This window comes from Pyrus communis, chromosome 12 (assembly GCF_041283825.1).
Source record: "Pyrus communis isolate YQ-2024b chromosome 12, ASM4128382v1, whole genome shotgun sequence".
Taxonomy (NCBI): Eukaryota; Viridiplantae; Streptophyta; class Magnoliopsida; order Rosales; family Rosaceae; genus Pyrus; species Pyrus communis.
In genome coordinates, this window is record NC_142576.1 from 1,644,495 (window position 1) to 1,671,120 (window position 26,626).

The 26,626-nt window shown below is 37.0% G+C and overlaps 3 protein-coding genes and 1 non-coding gene across 7 annotated transcripts; 2 read left to right on the forward strand and 2 right to left on the reverse strand.

Moving 5' to 3' along the window:
* Nucleotides 1–6,441: 6,441 nt before the first annotated feature.
* LOC137745245 (trihelix transcription factor GTL2-like) lies at nucleotides 6,442–10,040 on the reverse strand. 3 transcript variants are annotated; one of them, XM_088681583.1, is made up of 4 exons: nucleotides 9,281–10,040; nucleotides 7,473–8,850; nucleotides 6,761–6,790; nucleotides 6,442–6,487 (listed from the first exon to the last, which is right to left on the reverse strand). In XM_088681583.1, the coding sequence occupies exons 1-4, from the start codon at nucleotides 9,769–9,771 to the stop codon at nucleotides 6,485–6,487; spliced, it is 1,902 nt and encodes a 633-aa protein (XP_088537709.1). In that variant the 5' UTR covers nucleotides 9,772–10,040; the 3' UTR covers nucleotides 6,442–6,484. The 3 variants fall into 3 exon arrangements, with proteins under 3 accessions (XP_088537709.1, XP_088537710.1, XP_068341263.2); XM_088681584.1 differs by lacking the exons at nucleotides 6,442–6,487; nucleotides 6,761–6,790 and adding an exon at nucleotides 6,634–6,760 and having other exon boundaries at nucleotides 7,463–8,850; XM_068485162.2 differs by lacking the exons at nucleotides 6,442–6,487; nucleotides 6,761–6,790 and having other exon boundaries at nucleotides 7,242–8,850.
* Nucleotides 10,041–14,710: 4,670 nt separating this feature from the next.
* Nucleotides 14,711–14,783, forward strand: TRNAF-GAA (transfer RNA phenylalanine (anticodon GAA)). The gene has a single exon. It is a non-coding gene; the product is annotated as a tRNA-Phe (tRNA).
* Nucleotides 14,784–14,944: 161 nt separating this feature from the next.
* On the reverse strand, nucleotides 14,945–21,408 carry LOC137744783 (multisubstrate pseudouridine synthase 7). 2 transcript variants are annotated; one of them, XM_068484580.2, is made up of 20 exons: nucleotides 21,198–21,408; nucleotides 20,818–20,896; nucleotides 20,519–20,716; nucleotides 20,042–20,256; nucleotides 19,571–19,643; nucleotides 18,934–18,990; nucleotides 18,482–18,561; nucleotides 18,336–18,398; nucleotides 18,127–18,214; nucleotides 17,745–17,847; nucleotides 17,500–17,603; nucleotides 17,160–17,233; nucleotides 16,884–16,948; nucleotides 16,504–16,682; nucleotides 16,267–16,334; nucleotides 16,116–16,176; nucleotides 15,933–15,970; nucleotides 15,772–15,840; nucleotides 15,360–15,678; nucleotides 14,945–15,232 (listed from the first exon to the last, which is right to left on the reverse strand). In XM_068484580.2, the coding sequence occupies exons 1-20, from the start codon at nucleotides 21,383–21,385 to the stop codon at nucleotides 15,206–15,208; spliced, it is 2,148 nt and encodes a 715-aa protein (XP_068340681.1). In that variant the 5' UTR covers nucleotides 21,386–21,408; the 3' UTR covers nucleotides 14,945–15,205. The 2 variants fall into 2 exon arrangements, with proteins under 2 accessions (XP_068340681.1, XP_088537507.1); XM_088681381.1 differs by having other exon boundaries at nucleotides 16,267–16,367; nucleotides 17,500–17,602; nucleotides 17,744–17,847; nucleotides 21,198–21,400.
* An 816-nt stretch (nucleotides 21,409–22,224) lies between these two features.
* LOC137744782 (uncharacterized) lies at nucleotides 22,225–25,599 on the forward strand. The gene is made up of 9 exons (XM_068484579.2): nucleotides 22,225–22,689; nucleotides 23,100–23,164; nucleotides 23,368–23,416; nucleotides 23,603–23,697; nucleotides 23,848–23,933; nucleotides 24,021–24,080; nucleotides 24,173–24,254; nucleotides 24,876–24,989; nucleotides 25,171–25,599. Exons 1-9 carry the CDS (start codon nucleotides 22,503–22,505, stop codon nucleotides 25,339–25,341), a joined length of 909 nt encoding a protein of 302 aa, XP_068340680.2. The 5' UTR covers nucleotides 22,225–22,502; the 3' UTR covers nucleotides 25,342–25,599.
* Nucleotides 25,600–26,626: the final 1,027 nt, after the last annotated feature.

The window sequence follows — 26,626 nt, forward strand, 5'->3', positions numbered from 1 at the left end:
AAACCATCTTATCAAACATCATACCATAACATAATTAGACGACTTTTTTGAAGAACAACTTATATGAAACAAGTATACTATTACACGATGTAATGATTCATAATATAATGTTATGCATAATATTAGATTATTAAACCAAAATATAACGGCGACTGTAAACTCGTTTTATATATATCATTTTCCTTTTTAATCGAAAAAAATTATTAAGAGGAAAAATTATGCAAAAAGAAGTGAAAATAATCATTTTAGGGTTTTTAAGATGTAATTGGAGCATTGGTTGCTCAACTTTAGCTCAATTGGAGTTTTAATCATGAATTAAAAATTCGTGAGTATTAATCCCTTAACTTATTATAATGCGGAATAAGGATCCTTTGACTAGCTATGTTATAACTTTCATTCAAAATAAAGGGTTTATAGGGATAAAAATGGATAGAAATTCTAACAGAATTAACCAAAATGATCATTGATGTACATTATAACAAGTTCAGGAATCAATATTCATGAATTTTTAGTTCATGAACGGTTCATGATGAACCAAGGCTACAGTTAGAATTCAGAGATTGTTACTCCAATTTTCTCTTTTTTTAATATTTATTATATGTTTTTGTGGGGGATGAAAGAACCAATAGGATTGTTTCCGGATTCTTTTGGTGAGAATTCTGAAGATCCGTAAATTGTGTTTGTTCATCGTACATTTTGCGTTTAGTTTTTGTCAGATTTTTTTTGTATTTAATTTTAAATAAAAATATTTAAAATAATTTATAACCGTACAACATACAATGAACATATATAATTTACAGATCTTCATAATCCTCATAAAAAGAATATAGTGAGGATCCAGCAAGGATCCGGATTCATGCAAGAAGACCGACTAAGAGAAGGAGCGTGGGGGTCCCGCACCATCTCTCGTCGCCCAATCGATCCGCACCAATCACGAAGCTTACCATTCGGCCGCTGGTATTCCCCAAATGACCAAACTACCCCTCAAAATTTTCAACCTCCGGTAGACGTGCTGCGAGCACGTTCATGAATTGACTTGTATAATAAATAATTCCGGTAACTTTGGGATCCAACGTCGTCGTTAGGTTTGATTGATCTTGAGTTCTTTGACTCATGTTCATCCACGCACCAACATTTTATTTATTTATTTATTTTTATTTTTTTAGTGGTTTTGACATATATGACGACACGCCAATATATGATTAGATGCAAATTTATTGAATTAAGATATCATCACGATTATTTGTGCGACTTTGTTTAGAGTGGATTTCATCTCAAAGAAATGAGAGATCTTGTATGTGTTTGCCAATTAATTTTATAGTGGAATCCTAACTTTATTCATAAATATCATAGCATGTTGTCTCATATGTGAAGCTCAATGGTCACACGTGCTCCACGTCACTAGATTTGTGTTGTCTACATGCTTGAAAATTTGTCAAACATGAGTGGACGTGTTGAGAGTGAATCTCACATATCTATTGTTACAATCCTCATCATGCTAAGCCCTCTTTCTTCATGTCAATTGATTTGTGTTGTCCACGTGCTAAGCTTAAAAATTCGTCAAATGTGAGAGGACAGTGAATCCCACACATCTCATGTCATCCTGCTAAGCGCCCCCCCCCCCCCCCCCCCCCTTTTCCTCCTCTTCTCCTTACTGTACATAGACAAAATGTAAGACCAGTGTCAACAGTTCATCACATAAGAAAAGACTCGCTGAGTCGAGATCACTAACCAATACTAATCTAATACTAATTGTACAGCTTAAGCATCGGATTTTCTTTGAAATTTATGTATTTGTTTTAAAAAGTAATTGACGAGGTGATATTTTGAGATCACTAACTAATACTAATCTAATACTAATAGTACAATTTAAATAATAGTTACTCCAACATTTGTTGTCTGCCTGCCTTCTTTCGATCTGCAATTCTGCATTCAAGGTTTTTAATAAACCAGACACGTTAGCTAGGGTTGTTCCGTTCACGCATGACTATTTCTCTTATACCAAAAACCTAGAAAAATATACAAAAATAGGTATAATTCTTGTTATTACAAATTGATTTTTTGGTTGGTCACGGTTTTTCAAGTACATAGCATGCATGCATGTTGTCCAATCTCTTAGTCGATGAGTGTTAAATTTTCATCCATATGTCATGAGTTCGAAACTTTAGACTCTTTTAAATTATTGTAATAGTTTTATTCGCTTCTACCTCTCATCTTAATAATAACATTTGAAAAAAAAAAAAGGAAAAAAAAAAAAAGGAAGTAATGCCTTTTCTCATGTAACCTCTATTATATATCGTGCAAATTAAAGCAGTGGTATAGCTCGTGAAGGAAGCAATGCCTTTTCTCGTGAAAACACGTACGCACATGAACCCCTCTAACTTTATTTCCGACTCGTGAGGTGCAACAGGCACCGTTTTTACTGCAGAAAACCTCCAGATTTCAGGCCTTCCGTGTACACGACGACGAGGGGTTTGTTGTTAAGTTGGAAGCTGCCCTATATGCGGAGGAAAACTTGTGCCACGTCATCTATAAAGCAATCTTCACGAAAGCATGAGATTCTTTCTATTTTAGTCTCGCTCAACCTCATGTTGGTAGCATTCGATGTAAGAGTTGCTCCAACAGGCAGCCGTTCCAAAGTTTTTTCTCCATCAACTGACCTTTGTTGGGGGGAGAGAGAGAGAGAGAGAGAGAGAGAGAGAGAGTACCGTGTGTGTGTTGAATTTTAGATTGACATATGTTGGGTGGACATGAGGAGGACTTGTGAATGCCCTATGATGTTGAAAACGAGCTACCATAGTTGACATTTGTTACTTGCATGCATGTTGGGTAGCAGTAGAACTGGAGAAAATGAATTTACAAACTACTGTATCAGAACTCTAACCACATGGAGTCCCAATGTAAAAGATTCAAACGCGCCCTTCGCCCAAAACTTTTAGTTTTTTCATCGAGAAATTTAGTTGAGTAATTGGTAGGGATTTTGTTATTTTTCTAGTTCTGTCGACAGTTTCCAATGCATGATGTCAAGTTTACCTACCAAGGTGTTCTGGCAAGGCTTGTCCCAATATGTCTCTTGAGCATCACTTGCCAAAGCATGTCGAATTCTTCCGCCTCCGACACCAGATGGTCACAGGGCCTCAGGCGACCTTCTCTCTATGTTTTCCAATTTTCACAGGGTCTCGGGACCAGTAGGATCCCCTGGATCCGCCCTTGCATAATGCTTTCGTATATTGTTTTGGTAGAGACTAGGGCAGTGTGAGGATGCAAAGAAGTGTCCCACGTCAAAAAGTTGTTAAGAAAAAATGGCTTATAGGGAGTTCGATCACAAGTCCCTCTCCCCTCCAAATAGTTTTGAAAGAGTTCTTGAGTTCGAATTCCCTATAACTGAAACAAAAGAACAAAACATTTCTGTGCATGCTTGTATCATGCAACGTGGGTGCAATGATCTTTGAGGCCCATTCCCATGCATAAGGCCGATCTACCTTTAACAAGATAATTTTGGACTGATCACATGTTGGCATAATGCTTAGCGCTCGATCCAAATTCCATCGATTTGAATTGTTGTAACAAAGCTCAACCCCACAAAGACTTTCACCATTTTTCCTTTTTTTTTTTTTTTTCTTTTCTTTTTTCTAAAGAAAAATGATTTATGCAAATTCTTATTCTTCTTGCGAAATATTCTTGTTATTTTTCTCATTCACTCTCTTCTGCATTATTTGAAATGAAAGTACAGAAACAGAGATGTGTACAAAAAATAAATATGTGCCGAATTCATTTTCTTTTTTTTTCTGAATCCTCACATTTACAGTTAGCATGAAATCAAAACCAGTCATGCATAACGCATAGTAACATAATGTAAGAGTTTTTTTCCAAGACAAACATTATATAAGAGTTAACATAACCCAACCCGCTTGTTCAAAGAAAGCAAACTTTTATGAAACACATACGTTGTTGTCGTGCTATGAAAATCCTTCTGCGATGAAAGGCAAACAATTTTGGTTTGGGTCAATCTCTTTCAACATGTTTGTAGTTACCCGTACGTAAAAAAGTAAAAGTCAAACACGGTGGAGGAGTGGGAGTCCGACAAAGTTATACCTAAGTTGATTGTGTTGACTTTTGGCTTTAATTCTTTAAAGAACTGCATCTTGAAGGCTTCACTTTTGACAAAAAAAATAAATTTCTGAACGCGTTACTGGCATCTGAGATTCTCAGCCGTTGGATGATGTGGCCCTCTGAGGCTCTGACCATGTCAGCAGGTTACTGGTGAGGCTGGGATAGGGTGCGGACAAACCCATCAGTTGATGTTGACGCGTGGCAGGGATCATTTGTCTGCCAATGCTGTCCAAGGTGCGGTGGAACCCCTCTCCGACTCTGAGAAAGACTTGTTATCGATAACATGACACAAAACGACAACGTCTTCCACCCTCTCCAAGGCTTTTGCTTACTGACCGGTGACCACTGGCAGTACCGGCCTCTCTCTGTGTGGAGCATTCCGATAGATCCCATTCCCAAGCAGAAAACATTATGTCATGCAGACTTGCAGTTGTACTGTCAATTGCATACATTTGTAGTTCTAAACCAAAACCCCAAATGAAAGACGATAATTAATGTAACCTTCATTTGCTAATTTACATATTATGGCAGGCACTTGCGTAATTGAATCTAGTATGTTCCGGTGTATTGTATATCGGAGAAAAGATCGCTAAACATTCTTATCTCATTCCATTTCAATGGCTCGACCAATAACTAATGGCGGAAACTAGAAAAACTATGATTTCCCGCTGTGAGAGTTCAGGTGCGGCAAGTAGTAAGAAGCAGGAAACATAGGAAGCATCAGTTCTTTAGAAAATGGTCTCTAATTAGGAGCATTCTTTCTTTTGGAGTGAGCGAACTACCTCCCGTATCAGTTGCTACATCTATTGCTGTTGGTATTGATATAAGGTCTTTGCATCCCAAGTCCCAACACTTCACTGTGGCTCTGATGGGATCCCAGTGTTGGTTCACTTTTTATCCTTAAAGCAAAGCTGATTTTCCTTTCGGCGTAAAAGCGGCGCTTAAAAGAGATTGAATAAAATTAAGACCATTTAAATTGAAAGCCATAGTGATGATACCTAAAGTGGTGAACTAGATACCTACTAGAGGCCAAGCAACTAGGAAGCTCGCCTTCTTGTTATCCAAAAGTCGGTCAAATCGGGCACGCCCCTCGCATGTCCACTAGTAGGTGGAGTATTCTATAATTCTTCCGTCTATTAAGACTTTACTCGTATAATTAAATTACTTAGGACCCGTGGAAAGAGCTTAGGTAGCCCAAGAATAAAAACGTCGTCCAAGCATTCCTTGTTGCTCTAATCTCCCCTACTTCTATACTTGTAAATCTTTGTGTGCTCTTTTTCCTTCTCTCTTCTTGTTCTCTGTCCCCATCCGCCCCACCTATCGGCCTGGTCTAAAGAATTCATGGAAATTGTTTGATCTAAAAGGGATCTTCTATAATTTCGCACGTTACGTTTAGTTCCTGTTAGGAAGACAGTAGAGTTTTCTTTGTTTAGCGCTCTACATAAGCTAATAATGAATGACGAGATCTAGATTACATCCTGGATCATTACATGAATTCGAAAATAAAGAGAGAAACAAAGAATATCACTACCGTGTAAACATATAAAATTTTTGTGAATTGTAAACAGTGTTCCATAATTAATTGTAAATTAAAGTTGTAAGTAAAAACATATCTCATTAAAAGAAAACTTTATGCAAATGGAAAATTTTAATTTGTTTTGCAAAAAGAAAATATAAGTTACAAACTAATTAAGAAAACCCAGCCAGCTTATAAGGGAGAAAATTTTATGAGGATCGAGAACATAATAAGTCATTGCTAAGCTCCTTGTAAACCCTTGGCCAAAAGTTCAAAATATACCTAGCACACTTAAATAACTATTGTATGATTGTACATTTGTATGTATTAACCTTGGCCAAAACAAAACCTTAATTAGCTTATATGAACTAATCATATATTGATTTATGTTTTTTTCCCGTTGCTAGATGTAACAACTGGAATGCTCTTATAGGGATTATAAACACATGATTATCCTTATTATCTCACATGCATGCTCTTCATCATTTTGGTGAAATTATAATTAATTTTTTTAATTCTTTAAACTTTAATTAAGTTTCCATATAGTATTACGGTCTAGTGATATTTATTTTTACTCGTAAGTGAGAGTCTTAGGTTCAGTTCTTATCAAAGGCGAATTGAACTACATTAGTGTTAGCCCATTGTGAGGCTTAACTTACTTTCTCACCTCTTAATGTGGATAATATCGTTTGTAAAAATTAAAAAAAAAAAAAAAAAAGTATATTTAAGTAACAGCTAGCAACAAAGATACTTCTGCTGCTGCGCGTAGCAAATTGAGAGTAAATATGGCAAATACAAAATGACAGCAGACCTCATTTAAAATCTGGTTCCTGATTTGAATCTATCTGTCGGTGCTCACTACAAAACAAGTTTAAAACATACATATATCCGCCATAAATCAAATATATAATAAATATTGGAAATTAATTTATAAAATTCATGTCGACTGCCGAGAGTACTAGCTAGCTAGCTAGCTACCACATGTTTTACCAAGATCGACAAGAAAAAAAAAGGTATCACATATTATTATCATTGAAAATGCACACACAAATATGCAAATTAAAATTAATTAGAATTCAAAATCAAAAGCTGGTGGCGGTGCTTGCTGCACCGTATTGTTGTTTTTCTCACCTTAATCATGCTTAGTTGAATCATCATCACCTAGAGAATAGGGGTGGGTTCAAAAAACCGAAAACCGAAAAAAACCGAAAACCGAACCGGACCGAGACCGAAAAAAACCGAACCGAAAAAAAAACCGAACCGAAATTGTCAAACCGAACCGAACCGAATCTGACCGGTTCGGTTTCGGTTTTTGAGGCTCGGAAACCGAACCGAACCGAACCGAACCGAAATATATATATATATAATTTTTTTGAATATTTATAAATAGTTTAGTCATACAATCATAACAAAACAGAACCTGTTGCCATGTTGGTTTCAGTGAAACTTTACAAGCATGGAGGCATGGGTTCGAACCCTCATGCCTCCAGGATTTGTGAGATTTTTTTTAATTTTTTAATCTTTTTAACAAAACCCTTAAGTGTAACCCTAACCCTCCTCCTCCTTATTTTTCATTCCGCCTGGCCTATTAATATGAATGTGAACTTTCATATTTCCTTTTTTTTTTTTAAATAATTTTGGAGGGAGGAAAAAAAAAAAAAAAAAAAAAAAAAAAAAAAAAACCGAAAAAAACCGAAAACCGAACCGAAAAAAACCGAACCGAAAAAAAACCGAACCGAAAAAAACCGAAAAAAATTTGAACCGAACCGAACCGAACCGAAATTTCGGTTCGGTTTCGGTTTTGAGAAAAAACCGAACCGAAAAAAACCGAACCCAGCCCTACTAGAGAATGGTTTTCCGGCGAAGCGGGACGGTCTTCCGGTGCATGATTAGAAGGCGGTACGAGTATCCCTTGATTGTACAAAGAGCTTAGTTGATGAAAATAAGGACAAGTCCTAGAGTCAAGTGACCTCTTCTTGTTAACATCTTTTGTTTTTCTAAAGTACTTGTTAATGTTCTCCCATTTCTCTTTGCACCTCTTGGCACTCCTCGTGTAACCCATCTCCAACATCCCTTGTGAGATTCTCTCCCAAAGAGGAGCTTTCATCACGACTCCTCCGTCCTTGTCCTGATCGCCGCCGCCCCCATTGTTGAAGAGGCTGCACCTTAAGTTTATCAGAGCCAGCACTTCATCTCTCGGCCATCTCTTTCCGAGGTCTTGTTTGTCATGACTAATGGAACTAGGGTTTTGAGTGTTGATGATGACATCATCAGAACTAGGGTTTTCAGGAGGTGTGACGACAACAGCAGCAGCAGCAGTAGCTCTAGATAAAATGGTCATGGTTGGAACGGCAATCGGAGTCGGAGCAAGAGTACTTGAGCTAGGGCTTTGCGGTGCAAGAGTACTTTCAGTTAATGAACTAGGCGTTGTTGGGTTATTTTCTTTTTCTTGATGATGATCAAGTTCTTTTCGGCCACTAACATCGTGACACGTAGGACGATTAGGGTTTTGTGCTTGAATCGGAAAAGACGAAGTGGAAGTACTAGAATTGCTGGACGACGATGTGAACTTCTTCAAGAACTTAATGACTGTAGCTTGTCGATCACCAGCAACCGCTTGTTCTTTCACCATAATCTCGAGCTCCTTGTTCATCCTATCCGTCTCTTGCTTCTTCCATGCTTCTTCCCTCGCAAGCTTCTCCTCGTTTCTCTTCACCATTTCTTCAAGAAGCTGCTTGTGCATCGCTTCCTGCCGAGCCATCATCCTGTTCACAATGTCCTCACAGAAACCCTTGAGCATTTCAAATTTCCTTTGCCTTTTCCTCTTCTTAGTATTGTTCTTTGGTCTAGTTTCCACTACTACCTCTTTCTCATTGTGCTCCTCAGGGTTCAGCGGCTCGGTGCTAATCACACCGATACTGTCCCCAACAATTGTTTCGTTTCTCGTTGAGTCTTGATGATCTCCCTCATCACTCGGCTTTTCAACCTTTTCTTTCTCATTATTTTTATCCTTGGGAGCTTCCTGATGATCAGCAGGGTTTCGGTGATGATCATCAGCGTTTTGTTGATGAGCATCACCACCACCTTGACAGAGTTGTTCGAGGTCACTGAGAAAACTGTAGTTTTTGGTGAAGTTAATGTTGTTGAAGTATCTGCTTTCTTCTTCAAACTTCTCTTTGCATTTCTCTGCACTCCTTTTGAAACCAAGCTCTGCTAGATTCCTGCTTCCCCCCATAAATATATACCAAACCAGCAGTATCAATAAGCAAGAGCATTTATTCACTCTATTATTCAGTCCTAGCTAGCTAGTATCCAACTTAATTACACACACACACATATTGTGTACGAGGGGATCTTTGTGTTTAGTGAATATATATGACTCTCTCTCTCTCACATACACGAGTAAACAGTGACTTAAATTCCATTACTAATTCCATTACTATTGATGAAGCATTAATCGTCACTTAATTATAATAAAATGTCATCGGTATAACCGTTCAAATATAAAGAGCTCAAGTTCGAATCCCCATCTCAGTTGTCTAAATGAATTTAAAATAACCCTAGCTAGCTAGTTCATCGATGAACTAATTAATTAAGATAATCATACGAATATAGGAGATAAGTATATGAACGAATTGTCAATAAGCTTACCTTGAGACATGTTCCCAAGCGAACTCAGGGAACCAATTCTCCATGGTAGATCTGATCCTGAGAAGTGCAAGCAATTCATCATTACTCCAAGAATCACTAATGATTGATACATCTGATGATGCCGGTATCAATGAAGATCTCTCTCCTTCGGTCTCCAAATTATTGTTTATGGAGTTTGAAACAGTACTAGAGAGTTCCTCTTTCTCCTCGAGATTTTTGGGGGTGGCGACGGATTGGCGGTGCAGTTGCAGAAGCTGATTATTCTGATGAAGCTGATGGGGTTGAATTTGCAGAAGTTGATGATGATGATGATGAAAAGGGTTGTTATTGTTGTAGGGGTCAAAGGGAGTAGCAGCAGGGACTGGGAAGGTATTAATATTATTGTTTGATGGTGGAGGAGGGAAGGAGGAGAGAGGGAGAGGGAGAGGGAGGGAAGTTCTTGAGGATGCTATGAATTGGTGCAACTGCTCAGCTGGGACTCCATTAAACATGTTTGTCTGTGATTTTTGTGAAAGCGTGTTTCTCTTCTTTACCTCTCCTTTTGTTTGCTCACTGTAAAATAGCAAAATGTTAGAAACAAAGACTACAAAAACACCAAACTTCTCTCTCTCTCTCTCTCTCTCTCTCTCTCTCTCTCTCTCTCTCTCTCTCTCTTATCAAGGACTTATGTTGTCCTATGCATCCTATCATGGAAGAGAAAAGATAGCCCACCACACAGTTTTAGAAGAAGGTGAAGTCACCCTCAAACCGGGAGAAAATTATTGAGTACAGGAAAATATGACTTGTTATATTTACACATTGACTCAATTATTACACTTATTTTTGTGAGAGTGATCCACATCAATTATATGCTTGATTATGTGACTGTTTATTGTGATTTCATAATTGGTTTTATCTATTTAACCATATCATTGTGTTCATCGTGAATGTCTATCATAATCTACCTAGTGTCTTACACGAGAGATTGAGACGACTTGAATCATGGTAATAGTTCGAGCTCCAAGGTGATTAACCACCGTGTTTATGATGAATAATGTAAGTTGTTAAGTGACTGTTAAGTCTGTTAAGAAAATTGTTAGTAGCTGTTATTGTTGAGAGTAGTCCCACATTGATGAGGGACAAGGTTTGCTATGTGCTTATATGATCTTGGGCCACTCCCCATATTATCAATTGGTTTTATGGTGGAATCTCAATTTCATCTTGTCTCACATTAGTGAGGGACAATGTTTGCTATGTGCTTATATGATTTTGGGCAACTTCCCATATTGCCAATTGATTTTATGGTGGAACCTCAATTTCATCAGTTATTACATTTATTTTGTAACCATTTGTTTCAATATTTGGTGCTAAGCATGCGAGAGATTGAGACGACTTGAATCGTGGTATTAGTTCGAGCTCCAAGGTGATTAAACCGTGTTTAGAGTTGTATCACCTAGAGGATACGAAGAGGAAGAGCGGGAATTAAGTCTTGTATAGTACCCAAGTAGCAAGGGCGCAAGGATGAACTAGTGTGGGGGTCTAATAATTTGGGTTTGAGTTAAGTCCCTTTTAAATTAGTGTGACTAATTGTGGATTATTTTCAGATTGGTTGTCTAAGGATCCTAAGTGGTGGGTTTAACCTCATTGAATCGTTATGCACTATATGTTTAACATATGCGTAATATGATTGATATCTAATTTCAGTCCTACTATTTGAATTGGTGTTAACAAAACTTAAAATTCGTTAGGAACTAGCTAGCATGTAACCTATTCACTCCTCCTTCTATATATGTTAACCTTACCACTGCATTTTTCATATCTTACCTTGTTACCATTAAGGTATCCCTCACGTTAGTTCTCGCTCCACTTCATATCTCTCTACTTTAATAACACAAAAATAAAGTTTCAAAGTTGAAAGTAATGGAATAAGCACACTGTCTTAATCAGTTAACGCGAATCACAAACTCTTTCCAATTACATGACCTAATCTACCCTTAGTAACCCAAAAGAGTCAAAACCATATAAGTAGTGATGGGATTGGGCCACGAGGGGTGTGTTGAGAACGGCGTTAGCAGGATTTATATTTGAGGAAAATAATACTTAATCTTTACAATATTTAATTTGTGTTTTGGTAGTATTTGGGGTCGGCTACTGGCCTTTAGAATCCTATGCAGTTGCCGATGCTGATGATGGTGTAATTAACGGCAAGGAGATGGCAGGACACGTGAAAACATGCAGACACTGGGACCAATTTATTTAAGGTGGGACTCTTTCGAAGGGTACAAGGGATCACAATAACTACTCTACACCTCATCAGTCAGAAATCGTTGTCATTCTAAACCGTCTAATTTTTAGATCTTTTTTAATTTCAGTCTAAGCCGTCTAATTTTAAATCTTTTTTTATTTTCATTAGTCAAAATCAACTAGCGTTTAGGTATTTTTATAAAGACTGTTCTTGTAAAAAATCATTTGAATATGAACCCATATGGATTTATTAGTAGATCTTCAGAGAGAATAATAATATCGTAATTTTCGACTGTTCTTTGCAATGTTTTATACTTCAGAGCATCATAGAATTTTCGGTAATATATAATTTCAAAGAAGAAATATTTGTGGGTCTTTTGGGGTTGGTAACTTAAACAAAGAGAATAATACTTTACATGGGGATCCATTCAATATTTTTTTGGGGGTCATCTTCCCATTCAAAAAGGAGAAAATATAAATTTGAAAATGCCCTTTTGAGTAGTTGGAACAGTAGTGTGAAATTTGGTATGACCCATTTAATTAGTTCGTTCTTGCAGAAAGCAAATATTGGAAATTCATTGAGCTTTTGAAACAGTTTGAGTGTTAGATAAAGTAATAAAAGTTGGAATATTTTACAAAAGGACGCATGAATTTTTTTTTTTTTTTTTCCTACTAATCAAGTCGACTTGGTGTAAAATCGAACATAGTGACATTGTAGGATTTATACAGCCGATCACACTTAGTGAAATGATGCTTGGTTGTTGTTGTTGTTGTTATACTAGTTAAGTCACTTGAGGCAAAAAATAATTGAGATTCTTGTTTTCTTGTGTGTGTGTTTGGTCCTTATTATCACAGCTTTTTAATTTTAGTGAATTAATATTCCCTTGTGGGGAAAATGGGGTCTTTATGGTTGAGCACATTATTTCACCAACTTGTTATGAGTTTTATGGAAAGAGATGTATCATAACATCCAGTTGTTACAAGGGTGCAATACATAAAGTGTCCTCCTCCATTGCAATATTTATTCAACATGAACGACTAAACATGCATGACTAGTCAATGTAGCACAGTCGAGCTTTTGTGCATGCTTGTAACTGGGCGGTGCATGAAAGCGATGAGTGATGATAAAACTTAAATGACGTGAGTAAATGTGTTGTAATTTGTTTCACCTCCATAGTTGGTATGTGAAATGATATTAAGTATGTCTATTCTTGTGGGGTTAATATAGCCTTTCGCTCACTAAGAATGGTAGCAATCATATATAAAGAAATAGACTAGTTAGGTAGTACTATTGCTTGATGATCTAACGCTCGTTAGGCTTTGATTGCATTGCATAAAATCTATTCCTCTTTCCAAAAGAGAAGGGTAAAATGCGATTACTTATGGCCGGAAATTTTGAGTTTGATTCATAGCTTCAACTAACACATTCTGATCTGGAATGTCCATTTGGACACTCGAATCGCGATGTGCTGGCCGACACCTGAAATGTGACGAAGCCATAAAGTATAGTGATGTGGAAATGTGAATAAATTAAAACCTAAAAGTGACTAATTTAGAGTGCACATGTGAGCGGGATTGAACCCATATCATCCAAGTGATGTCAGAGCATAGATAAATTGCAGTAAAAGAAGAGTAAGGACATTTATACTGAAAGGAGAAGTCTTGTCCGTAACAGCTTTTACAAGTAATCTTCGTCATCACAAAATTTCTGCTACTAAAATCCTGGAGGGGCAAAAAATAAGGGTGAGTAGGCCCAAAACCCAAAAACCGGCCCAAGCCTATGACCCGTTAACCCTAACCCGTATTCGACCTGGATCCACGAAACTGATCCAATAAAAAAAAAATGGCCTAAATCCAAACCTTTGGGCCGGTACCCGACTCGACTCAATTCCAAAATGGATCCTGGAATATTCCTGAAATATTCTATGACGTATTCTTGGAATATTCTTTGGGTAAACTTTATGAAATTTTCTCGGAAACCCTCATAGGCTAATTTCGATGCCCTGAGTTTGTTTTTGACATCCATTTAGTGAAATTCCAAAGTTTTAACATAGTTGACCGTTGGGGCGTCTCGATTGACTTTTTAGGGTTGATCGTTGACTTTTCGTTGACTTTTTACAAAATTTTCCCGAGAACCTTTTTAGCGTATTTCGACGCACTGATTCCAAATTCACTGTCTGTTTTTCCAAATTAAATCATTTTAGTTGAGTTTTACTGACAGGACCTAATATTATGCTTAGGTGCAATTACTATCTAAGACTTCGGCTTTCCTAGCTCGAACAGTTACGACATGCATGTACCTGTGAGTGGGTCTTTTTGTTTTTACATATATATATATATATATATGTATATGTGATTTTTCCCAACAACTGCTTTTATAAATTATGATGCGATATGCCATGTTTAGCTTTACAAATAGACTTTTCGTACACTTCATGTTTTTAATATTATTTGTGAGCATAAACTTGTGGCATGACATCCTTTCGTTTTACCTTCTCATTATTACATGTTTGCACGGTGTCTCTTAGTTATTTGTATTGTCTTGAGCCAAGGACTAGCTTCACGTGTAGTTCACATGCACTGTTTACATTCGCTTTGGATCTAGAGTTAGGTGCCAGCCTGTCCTTTTGTGTGATGTTTTGGACTTGTATGTGATGTGACTAACAGCTCACGTGATGTGGTACTAGAATGCAAAACCTACACTCAGCCTGTTCCATTGTTTGAATATCTCTACAGTGGACTTGTGTGCCTACATAAATTAATGAGCATTGATTTCTTATAATAACGGTTTGAGATTTAATGTTGAGATACTTTGTTGTTGTACCTTACATCTTGACTCACTTCTGTTGTAGGGTGCCTACTACATACTATTATTATAATATTTTTGAGAAACCATATACTTGTTTTACAGTAAGGGGTTACACTTTTCGACACTGTATTCAAACACACACAATGAGTTGAAGGATTTGTGTACAAAAAAATGATCTAATCGTTGAGTGTAATATATGAAGTCTCATTATGAACGACGTAAAGATGCATATATATTTCCGTTGCAACTTGTGATTTTGGTTCCAATGTGTTTCACACCATGTGTTTTGTTCTTATTGATACTATGGTGGAATTTGTGGTTCCTATGTTGCCGTTGAAGTTTGCTAGAAGCTGAAGCACTAACCTAATTAAAATTAACTTGTTAAGGAAAGAACATTGGCGGGGATAGCTCAGTTGGGAGAGCGTCAGACTGAAGATCTGAAGGTCGGGTGTTCGATCCACCTTCACCGCATTTGATTTTGTTTTTATTCTAACATTATTACTATTTTTCACTTTCTATATTTTTTTATATCAATATAAAAAATTATTTCTTGCACGAACCGGTTTGAGGCATTGTTATTCCATGCGCTAAGGCTGCCGTCGTCGGGCCACATGATGTTACCAATCCACATGTTGAATGAACGACATGATTCATTGTCATAAATTAGTAATATATTGTAACAGTCTGCAGTCGTATTGAAAAATTTCTCAAAAATGAACGTCAGAATTTTTCTAATCATGTCGTCGATTCTTTATTCTGTAGTACTAAAATACAATTTCATCCGTGTGTCGATTAACAAAACCAGTAGGAAAGTTAAACATTGATCAGTTCCAAAATACAATTTCTCCCGTGCCTTCAAATTATCCGTCCTTACAGTGATTCTGATGCGCGCTTTAGTTTAACGTTTTGTGAAACGCAACCTGCGAGAACCAAAATATAGACACATGAAACACCAAACCTGGTCGTGAATTTTTCTCTCAGTAATGTGGTACGAACTCGAAAGAGGGATACCGACAGAATACGAAAGCATTTAAACGAGGCACATACCGACGTTGATGTCTTCAGTAGCTCTCTGATGGCCATTGTTGCATAACATGAAGCTGGGAGAGTAAAGCTCAACTTGAGAGCCATTTGAGTTTCCTGAGGATTAGTGTCACAGAGGGATCCAACTTCCGGCAACTTTTCTCCCTTGTCCCCGATATCATTGTCAACGCACTCTGTCTGTTTTGCGTTGTCATGCAAACTTCCATCACCATTTAGACTGGCTGGATCCTCTTTGTCAACGCTAGCAGGTTTGGTTTTGGCAATTTTGTCCAAGTCGGTGTCCACCAGAGGTATATTACCATCACTGTATTTTAGTATCTCCCTGGAACAATAAAAATCAGATATATTATTGTACACGATTTATATAATAACTGAAGTTATATGTAAAGATGAGAAAACGAGAGTAGCTATATACCATTCAAAGTCCACTGGTTTTTGGAAGATGCGTCTATAATTTCCAGTCACGCTTGTTATTGAGAATTCCCTAAAAAGAGAAACAAGGTGCGTGCATTTCATTATAACAGAAGCATGTGAGAGAGGTAAGAGGCGAGGTGAGAGGGGAAAGAGGAACCGTACTTGACATTATGTACGCTTTCTGTCAAGCTGATTTCATCCTGATTGATATTTGTAAACAACAATCCAGGAGGAGAATAAGGCAGATTAAGAATTAGACAGAAATCAAATAAATAACATGTGGAGTGTTCTCAGAAAAATAAATAACATGGAGAAATCGAGAAATTGTTGCTGAGAATAAGAAACCTTCTTTGCCAAATTATGAAAGACATCAGCAATATCATTTTCTGGAAAAATGACTCTTGAACTGTAAAACAACAAAGTATTAAATAGCTTCAGCAACCTTGAGACGGCCCGAGAAGTATACAATGAGGGAAGACAGTCAACTTTTCCTTACCCAGGCATAGGAAGGACAACATCCTCAATTGTATAATTTCCACTCTGGATATCTTCTACAGTTACAGCCTGCCAGATGGGAACCATCTTGATATTTCCAATCTTTTAAATTAAAAATTAAAATTAAATTCCACAAGGTGGGTTGCATTTGTAGATTAAGGTACTAAAGTAGCTGTAATCATAGCATACTACTTAGAACAGCAAGGGAAAAACTCTCTACAACACGGACACAACTAACCTTCACAAGACTAAGCTTTTCCTCAGGAAGATTTGTTTCAGCTATATCGCCTAAATCATTAGGATCAAGCGTATCATCACGAATTTCATCTACGCACTCAGAACTAACAACTTCTGTCACCCTTTCTGTCTCATTTCCTTTACAATATACCAAGTCTCCCAACACAACTTGGTCAGTTCCTGCCATCGTGGAACCAAATTGGTTTTACAAAAATATAGGATAAAAAGATAGTTGCAATAAAGCTTTGCCAGAGGTAACAATGACAGTGACACAATCAGTCCATGACATTTTGACCAAAAAAAATAAAAAAATTCATTCCACGACATGACCCCTCAAAATAAATGAATTGGTGTTGCTCCAATGAATAAATGGGGGCATACCATATTTCTTCACTCTCATACTCGCTGCATGGTTCCACAAATAGCTTTGGTAACTATGCACATACCTGAAAAAAGGGTGAAAATAATCCACAAGAAAGTGGTAATGCCATTGCGCTCTCATATATATATATATATATATTGTATATATGTTCAACTGTAACCAGATTAAACTCATATTGATGGACTTGAGCACAAAAAAGGCATAAACTTTAACTTAAGATTGCCTCCATTACGAAAAAAGAAAACAGAAACTAATTCTGCTGGAAAATCTCTTACATCATCCTCAAAGTTCTAGGAATAGCCTTCAACGCCTGCAAGTAGTTTCCAGGACATTTCTTCAGACATTGCAACTGTATGAGAACAAAGAAGAGGAAAAATTTATGATCGGCCATGAAGCACAAGATGAAGTAACCCAATTCAGTAAAATCAAACTAATATTATGATCACCATGCCAAATGCATGAAATTAAAGTAAAGGATGCACAATGCGAAGACGGGGAAGGATTACTCGAATAAACAAAAGGATTTAGATATAAAACTTAATCTTTCGAGATAGTTTATGGAATCAAGAAAAAATCTAGCATGTCCCAACAAAGCAATCATAGTTGGTGACTTACTATAGCTCTCTCAGAAACCAGATGTCGCGGTAATTTCCTCAGGGTCCCTTCAATATCATTAGTTTCCTTGTAATATTCTCGTGCCTCTGTAATCACATTCTTTTGTAATCGAAGATCAAGTTAAAGAAAACAAATACCAACAGAACACTATAGCAGCATGCACTAAACAGTTTAGCAAGAAGTAGTCAAGTATAGAGAAGAAAAGAAAAGTATCCTCACAACACCCAGAAACACAAAAAGGATATCCCCTTCTCTTGGATCAAGGAACATGCTTACAGTAGATTTCCACTCTCCTCTGAGTAGTGAACCTCCAATTAGGTGAGTTGGCACAGAACCGCTTCCAAATCGCTGAATTCATTACCATGCATACTATAAGTTATCTTACTAACCACAGCAAAATATAATCCACATGCCTTAAGACAACTTATGAGAAACATACAGCACGTGTAATAGCTTGAAAGCATTTTCATATAGCTTTAGATACAAAAGAGAACAACCACTTGTCCAAAAAATAACGAACAAGACACCTATATATCAATAACATTTAGCTTTTATTGCAAATAAGGAGTCTAAACCAGGACAAGATATACTCTAAGAGAGAGAGAGAGAGAGAGAGAGAGAGAGTACTTGTAAACCAAAGTAGTTAATAAATCCCTGCCTTCCCAAGGCACTTGCGGAGGCTTTGATGGTATCTTCAGAATCTGCAACAACTCCTCTGAGAAGTAATGTGAGTGCACGCAATGAGCAAATTAGATGGTGAATAATAGAAGTAGCCATGAGAGATGTTTTATTCAAGCGCATGTAATTACGTAAATGATTACTAGGAACAATCTTACCTCAATGTAATTGTAAACCGATTTCCCAATAGTTGGCCGAGGACAAGTCCTTCTGTCACATAACTGGATAAATGCAACTATCTCATTAATATGCATTAAAACTCAACTGACCGGGAATACCAATGATTCACATTCATCAGCCTTACCAGAAGTCACCTACTTTGATACCGATCAACCTAGCATTAAGAGCAGCTAATTTACTAGCAAGCTTCTTAAAAACGGTTACCTGGAAATTCAACAAGAAAATGAAGTTCATTAACTCTTTGGGTAACCACTATGCTCGGATTACAAAAATTGGCACTCGAGGATTCATGGCAGTAGACATACATTGGACGGGAGCTACTGTGGGTTTAATAACTAAAGGAAATTCAACTTATGGAATATCATTCAGAATCCTCTTACCCACTGATTGGATAACAATCTAAAGTGAGCTCCTACCTGTTGGTTGAATAATATGTAGTTTTAAAGTGGATTATCATAAGTCTGATACATGAAGGCCAATAAGAAGTAATTCTGTTGTGGAGCAAATGTTTCATCTTGAGAAGAAAATATACAATATTTAAAGGCATAAGCAGAAATATTAGTGAGTATCAATTACCCTCTGAGTTGTGACAGCACGCTTATCCTTTGTACCCGCAAACCCAAAGGACCTTGGCTATGGAAAAGAATAATATTAATCTATCAAAAGAAAAGTAATATGATATCTATACATCAAGTCAAAGATGATAACCAAGTACTATAAATTTCTACACATCTGACCAATCTCAACTGTTTACATGGAAACCAATAATCCAAGTTTTGCTCTCTGTCATGTGGTGAAAATTAAGTACAGAACTAACTAAAAAACAACTATATTTCATCACAGTACTTCACCAGTAATTACTAAATATTTAATGATGACTTTCATTTAAAAACATCGGTACGGTCAATGATGCTGCAAATGGACCTTAACAAAATCAAAGACAACAATAGATTACTGAAATGCATGCTTAATTATAATAATGTGTTGACTATGTCCATGCATGCAGGAAGGAAGCAGAGAGCAAAGACTGACTCTATAATGAGTTCCTTAATCAAAACCCTCATATATTTTTCAAAAAAGGAGCAACAAGACACCGCTAATTACCATGTAAACAAATCAAGCAGTGGAGATGTTAACTTGCCAAAAATTGCGAAAACAGTAGTCATATGTCTAATGGTGTTCAAGTCAATTAGTTCTCAGGTGGAACCCATACCTGGACACCAAGCATCTTTCCTATAACTCCTAAGGCTTCCTGTGTATCCTTGTTCTCCTTGTAAAGATGAAACCTGTACATCCACATTAAACAAACCTTTCAGGTAAGCTGACATAGAGTTTTAATCAACAGAAAATAAAAAATTTTGGAGCCCCAAAAAGAAAAACAAATCTGGTTATTATTTGCATGCAAACTGACATGGGAAGAAGAAAATTAGTTGACAGCTACATGCAGAAAACACTTGATTAGCCACTAGCCAATTGCCTCATCAGTCATTGTTAAGAAGAGTACTTCAGGCAGACAGTTTCAAAAGAATAAAGGAGAACGATGTAGATTAACTATAAGTGTTCCATTGTATGCATTACACATGATTAGATATATGAATAAATCAGACAGCTCTGCTGTGCCAACTACACCAAATCTCGATAAAAATATCTAAAGGAGAAGAATAACCTAAATGTACCCTTTTACCTAAGGAATTTGCCAACGTGCTCTGACCAATCCTCTGAACCCCTGCTATCAAAAGGTTTATCACCTCTTTCTTTTCGTTTTCTAGAATTTCTGCCTCTGCTGTTCTGCCCACCTGAATTCATTCTCACCCGGATGCATTTTGATGAAGCATCTGGTCCATCAACTGTGTCGGTGACAAGGAATTTGAAGTGCTGCTTAAAAAAATTATGCACTGCCTGGAAGAAAAATAATGTAAGCCACAAATGAAACCGAGAGACGCAACTGGGTTTCATTTACTCATTTTGAATATGGTGGTAAAGGTGATTTATGCAGATTAAGTTTGGAAGAATTATATGTACTTCTTTTTCACATTAGCGGAAATCAAATACTCAGTTCCACCCTGACCTCTCTGATTGCAAAAGTGTCATGTCTACGTCTCTATGCAAAACACTATCTAAATTTAAAAAATAAATAAATAGATAAGACTGAAAAACTAACCGTTCGATGAGATTTATCATAATCCGGGGAAAGAACAATAGGCATAACACCATCTTCCCCACCGGAATTAATTTGTTTGATAAAAGTTTCCAAGCGCTCAGCATCATTAGGATCAGCAAGAGCTCTAAATGATTCAATTTCGGTAGTATAATCTTTACTTGTACCATCACCTGTCGTTGTTCCACTTTCCTGAACTGCCTGAATAAACCCGAAGAATTATACTTCCCATAAATACTAAATTGTACATACACATACGTACTTCTGATGAAATCATGAGATCAAAAATATGAACTATTCACCTCCACCGGCGCATCCAAGTTGGTCAAATGAACAACATTTCCCTCCTTATCTACTTCGTTTACCATAAAATCCGAATACCTATACGATTTACCAAGAAAAACTATAAGCTTTAAGATATCGACAAATAATTTATCTCTAAAAATAATAACTTACATACAAATTACGAATCCAATGAGGAAAATAATAAATAAAAAAATGCTGAATTTCATATCCTGTGGTTATTTTTCTTCAAGTTCCTGACTTTACAGCAAAATAATACTTTCATTAAATTTTCCTACATTTTCTAGGCACCCAAGCACATCGTAACGACAATAAATAACTTGAAAGTCCCATACAGAACAGAGTGCTCAAATTTCTCATACAAATTTATAATCCAGACCTTTGCTTTAAAATGCCGCGAAATCCAGGGAGCTGAGAGATGTAGCAGACGATTCCGACGTCGGATTCCTCCGTGGTTTTTGTCGCCATTAGGGCTTTTAAGGCCGTGGTTAGCGGTGGTGGTGGAGGAGTAGCAGAGCAGTAGGGTTTTAGCATAGAGAAGCATGATGGTGCGGGCTTAAGCCACATTTTGGTTTTGGGGATACCGCTTTTTCCCGGGAAACGCACCGTTTCGCTACTATTCCAACTGTTCCGTTTGACAAATTTCTTTTGTTGATTGTAAATTGGCCCCTTAAACTTGGCTATTATTCCAATTTGGTCCTCAGATATTCTTTTTCCCATCTTAGACCATCTTCAATGGTTGGACTAAAACTAAATTTTTTAGCCTGAAAAATTTAGCTTTTAGCCCATAAACAGTTTTTCTGCTCCAACCAATCTAACCTAAAATTTTAGCCGGGATTATTAAAGAATGAACTTAGGCTATTTTTTTTGTTAAATTAAATTTTTTTCAAAAAAATAAATATGTAGACCATCGTAAATTAATGTTATAAACATTTTAATCTAAAAAAATTTAAATTCCGATAAATATTGGGAGTCCACTCTGATTTCTGGGCTAAATTTTGGGGAGAACTTGGCATTGGTTTAGCATTTAGCATTTAGCTCCAAATTGCCCCTTGGGTTGGAGTGGGTTTGGGAGGAAATTTTTTAGCCCACTATTGGAGTTGGTCTTAGGTTGATCCCTAAGCTTTTGAAATCCTTGAGGAAAACAGACATGATCGGGCATGTTTACCAACTAAGAATCGGAGTAAGCAAGAATTAAGATAAGCGCGACTCGTAATCAGGCATTCACATTAAATTGTTTATTAATTGTCAAAGATTGAAATGAAAATAAAATTGATTCTCATTATAATGATTTTATAATTCTTCTTCTTTGAAACAAGATGGATTTTAAAGAGCTTGCAGTGCCTTTCTTTTTGTCTAGTTCAAACTTTTTCTGATGACTATTCTAGAGTCGCTAGCGCTAGACTGATGTTGAACAAAGTGAAAAATACTAAAATTTCAGGGGGGTGAACATGAAATCTGATATTGTGTAGAATTACGATTGTGACCCCAAGCCAATGAGACTGAGCCGACAGGGAAAGAAGACAAGTACAACTGTGAGAGTGCGTTCTGAGTCAATTCCCTCTCTCCTCCAATCGAAACAGATCGATCGAGAAGCCGGCTAGAGAGGGAAACATCTGGAGAGAGAGAGAGAGAGAGAGAGAGAGAGAGAGAGAGAGGAGCTTCGCTCGCTGGATTGGCGAAGATGGTGAGCAAAACGGAAGAAACCCAATTGAACAGACTTGAGAACCAGGTCGATAATGGAGGAGGAGGGGCCTGGGAGTACCTCTGCTTGGTCCGAAAGCTCAAGGTCCGCCGCTCCGAGAAGGTCTTGAAGTATGGCCTCTCGATCTTGAACGACCTCAAAAAAAGATCCAGTCTCGGCACGGAAGGTGAGTTTTTGAGCTTCGTATTGTTGTTCCATCTGGGTTTTTTGTTAGTTCAATTGGGTTGTGATTAATTTGCTTGTTTTTGTGATCGTGATTGCTTGATTTGAATTGGGCATGGATTAGAATTGCTTACTGATGAAAAACTATGGACTCTCTGCAATTTGGTGTTTTTAAATTTGTGCAAGTTCAATTTGGTTTGTAGTTATTTTGCAGTTAATTTGTCATATAAGCTTAATTTGAATTTGTGTGATCAAGAAATGGATTTGATTGTTCGAATTTGATGTTTTCGGTTAGTTTAACTTTGCCATGAGTATTGTGCAACAAGCATCCTCCGATTTGGATTTTGGAGTTCTTCTTTATTGGGGGGAGATTTTGGGTTCTGACTAACAAGTAGTATGTATTTTTTGATGTAGAGTGGACTTTATATGAGCAAGTGGCAATTGCAGCCATGGACTGCCAGTCTCTTAATGTTGCAAAGGTGTGATATGTTTTTTGGCTTACACTTCTGAAATTGCATAGCTTTTATTTTCGAACTTTAAACTTTCCGCTTGCCCACTTGGGAGGGGGGAAGATACTGAAATTGTTTTATAACCTACCCTGGATTTGAGAATCGTAAGATTTGTGTAAGGCGAATGTGATATATTCTGCTATCTCATGCCTGCCTTACCTGAACTTTTGCAGGACTGCATTAGGCTTTTACGTAAGGCATTTCCAGAAAGTAAAAGAGTTGGTAAGTTGATTAACTGATTTGAATCATGTGTGTAATTCTGATTTTAGATCCGATAGTGGTGTCAACATAATTGGCTAAACATTTTTTTAGGAAAATTTTTTTGGCTAATCGGCGTGGAAATTAATACTTTTAGTTTTAGCTCTTGCTGTATGGTGGCTTAGCTATTTGTTTTGGCACAAATCACAGGTAGGCTAGAGGCTATGTTGCTAGAGGCAAAGGGATCTTGGGCAGAGGCAGAAAAGGCTTACTCAAGCTTTTTGGAGGAAAATCCACTCGATCAAGTAATCCATATAAAAACTCTTCATGGAAGGATCAATCGACATTTTTGAAGATGGATCATGTCGCTTTATATTTGTTAAATAGCATGTTCTTTTTTCGAGCAAAGATAAATGAAAAATGGTTATGTAAGTTCAAATTATTTTGTTATGCAGGTGATACATAAGAGAAGAGTGGCTATGGCAAAGGCACAAGGAGACACTTCAGGGGCCATTGAGTGGCTTAATAAATATCTGGAAATGTAAGGCGTATATTAAATTCCTTAGAAGAAAAATATTTTTATGTCACCAAAAAATATTTGCTGAGTTGTATTTTCCCCTTTCGACAGATTTATGGCTGATCATGATGCATGGAGAGAGCTGGCTGAAATCTATGTTTCGTTGCAGATGTATGTTTTCAGCAGACTTATAGAAACCTCTTGTCTTCAAGAATCAAATTACATATGTTTTGTTGCTAAGTTATTTTTTTTATGTAAACTAGGTACAAGCAAGCTGCGTTCTGCTATGAGGAGCTGATATTATCGCAACCTACTGTTCCTCTTCACCACTTGGCTTATGCTGATGTAAGTTTTTCTTCGGCCTTTTACTGGCCAGTAATTCCTGTTTGCATTATAGAAATGTTTGTGTGCTGGTTTTTCACAACTAAAAAAATTTATTGTTCATTAAAAAAAGCTTCATATGTACCCTTTCGTTGATAGCTGTAAAAACCAAAAAATAACCTAAAATCTTCTTTTGTATCCCCCAAATTACTGCAATACTATACCAGACTTCTTAATTAGCAATGAATTATCGGCTTACAAATAAAGGAAATGTTTTGCATCAGCACTGGCTTCTCTTATTTAAAATTTGTGATTTGAATGGAAAATTTACACACGGGACTTAAGATGGTGGAAAATGTCAAGCTAGAGTCAGGGCTAGGATACGATATCCTAATATAGAGGGCTAATGAAATTGATTTTGTGAAGCAACTCCTAATATGAACACCTCATATCTAACTTGCAATCAACATCCTTTATATTTTGTTGCCCTACTATTTGGAAAGGAGTCAAACGACCAAATGTGAGTATTCTGAGTGAAGAAATGAAGCAATGCATTTTCAACATACAATCATGATTACATGTTTAACAGCACTAAAGACCCCCATTAAAGCACATTTCTGATATTTTGCTTTGTGTGGTGAACAGGTGCTTTACACTCTTGGTGGATTGGAAAACCTTCAGACCGCAAAAAAATACTATGCATCTGTTATAGACTTGACCGGGGGCAAGAATGTCAGAGCACTTTTTGGTATTAACCTGGTGAGTTCTTCCTCTTGAATTGCATTGCTGATCCTGCTGTGGCCGAGAGTCAGTCGTCTCTTTAATTTGATTGTTGCCGGATATTTAATTTGATTATTCAGATTGTTTTTCAGCCCTTTCTTTTCCTGCTCTTGTGACCAACTTGAATTACTGAAAGAACGTTTTAACTCCTGCCTTCCAGTGCACTTCTGCCATCGGACAGCTTGCAAAAGGAAGGAACAAGGAAGACAAAGAGAGCTTAGAGCTACAATCACTGGCAGCAACAGCGTTGGAGAAACACTACAAGCAGAGAGCTCCTGACAAACTTTCCCTGCTTACGACCGCTTTGAAAAGCTTGAAAGTTTCGTCATAACTCCTTAGTCTTCGAAGAATCTTCGTATACCAAAACAGGCGAGTGGTGACTTGGTGCCGGATGGCTTTGGATTACAAGAATCTCATATCTAGTTATGTTAAATGATTTTTTTTCGTGTTTCGACTTGTTTGTGTCTCTTTTTCCGAGTCCTTAATAAGAGGACGAGATGTATTCTTTAGGATGGCCACAGTGGCTAACTAGGAATGTATGAGTAAGACCCGTTCTTCCTTGTGGAATAAAAATTTATTTTTATCCAAATTCAAGTCTCTAGTTCAGTTCTTTGGCGATGTTTATGCAGTTTTTGTGTTCAAGTCAATCATTACGAGCTTATGATTTAGAGGCGACGCCAGATGAACTCCCGTCGGAGTCAAAGGTGACGCTGGATGGACTCCCGTCAGAGTCAGAGGCGACACCGGAGGTATAATCAAAACTCGCCGCTGCTGTTGCAACCTTCGCACTACTGCATGATGTCATCTTTCAAGGAGAGTATCTAGTTTAATGTTTTGCTTTCTTCCATGATGCCATTTCAGATCCCTCCGCCTCTAGAACTTTATATCTTTACGGTCCCATCGCATCAAGAATGTCAGATCACACTTGATAGATTTAAAGAATGCATTTCAAAACCCTCAATTCCATAAACATCGGTTGGTTCAATCAGATAGAAAAAATCGATACAAACAATAAGGAATTCAGGGTTTTGAAATGCATTCTTTAAATCTATCAAGTGTGATTTGACAAAATATCGAAGTGAATCTTGAACAAAATATTGAGGTGAGATGACACATCTTAATCAACTTGGAAGGAATTGGTTTACTTTCTCATGACTAATATTTTTAAGTACAGAGTCTCTCATTACCAACCTTACCTCCACAGATTCTTTCTTAGTCCGAGAACAATATTAATTTGAATTTCAGATCCACCCAAATGCTTTTTCATCCTATGAAGGGTAGCAATTGACTAATATTCTTGAACAAAATATGTGCTTGATCCATTGAGAAAGCTTAATATAGTACCTTAAGCTTAAAGCACATATTGGCTGGCTTCAAATAGAGTATGTTAATAATAATTTCGATAAAAGAAAATGTGAACAAAGCAAGATTCACCTCGATATTTTGTTCAAGAATATCAGTCAATTGTTACCCTTCATAGGATGAAAAAGAAAGCAACCAGGTGCATCTGATGCTTCTTAGATAGAGAAACTGAGGAAAACATAACAGTTAGTATAGCTAATAACCTAGATATGTGGGTAATAACTAGCAAGATTTGTAGATTGAGATGTGCCATC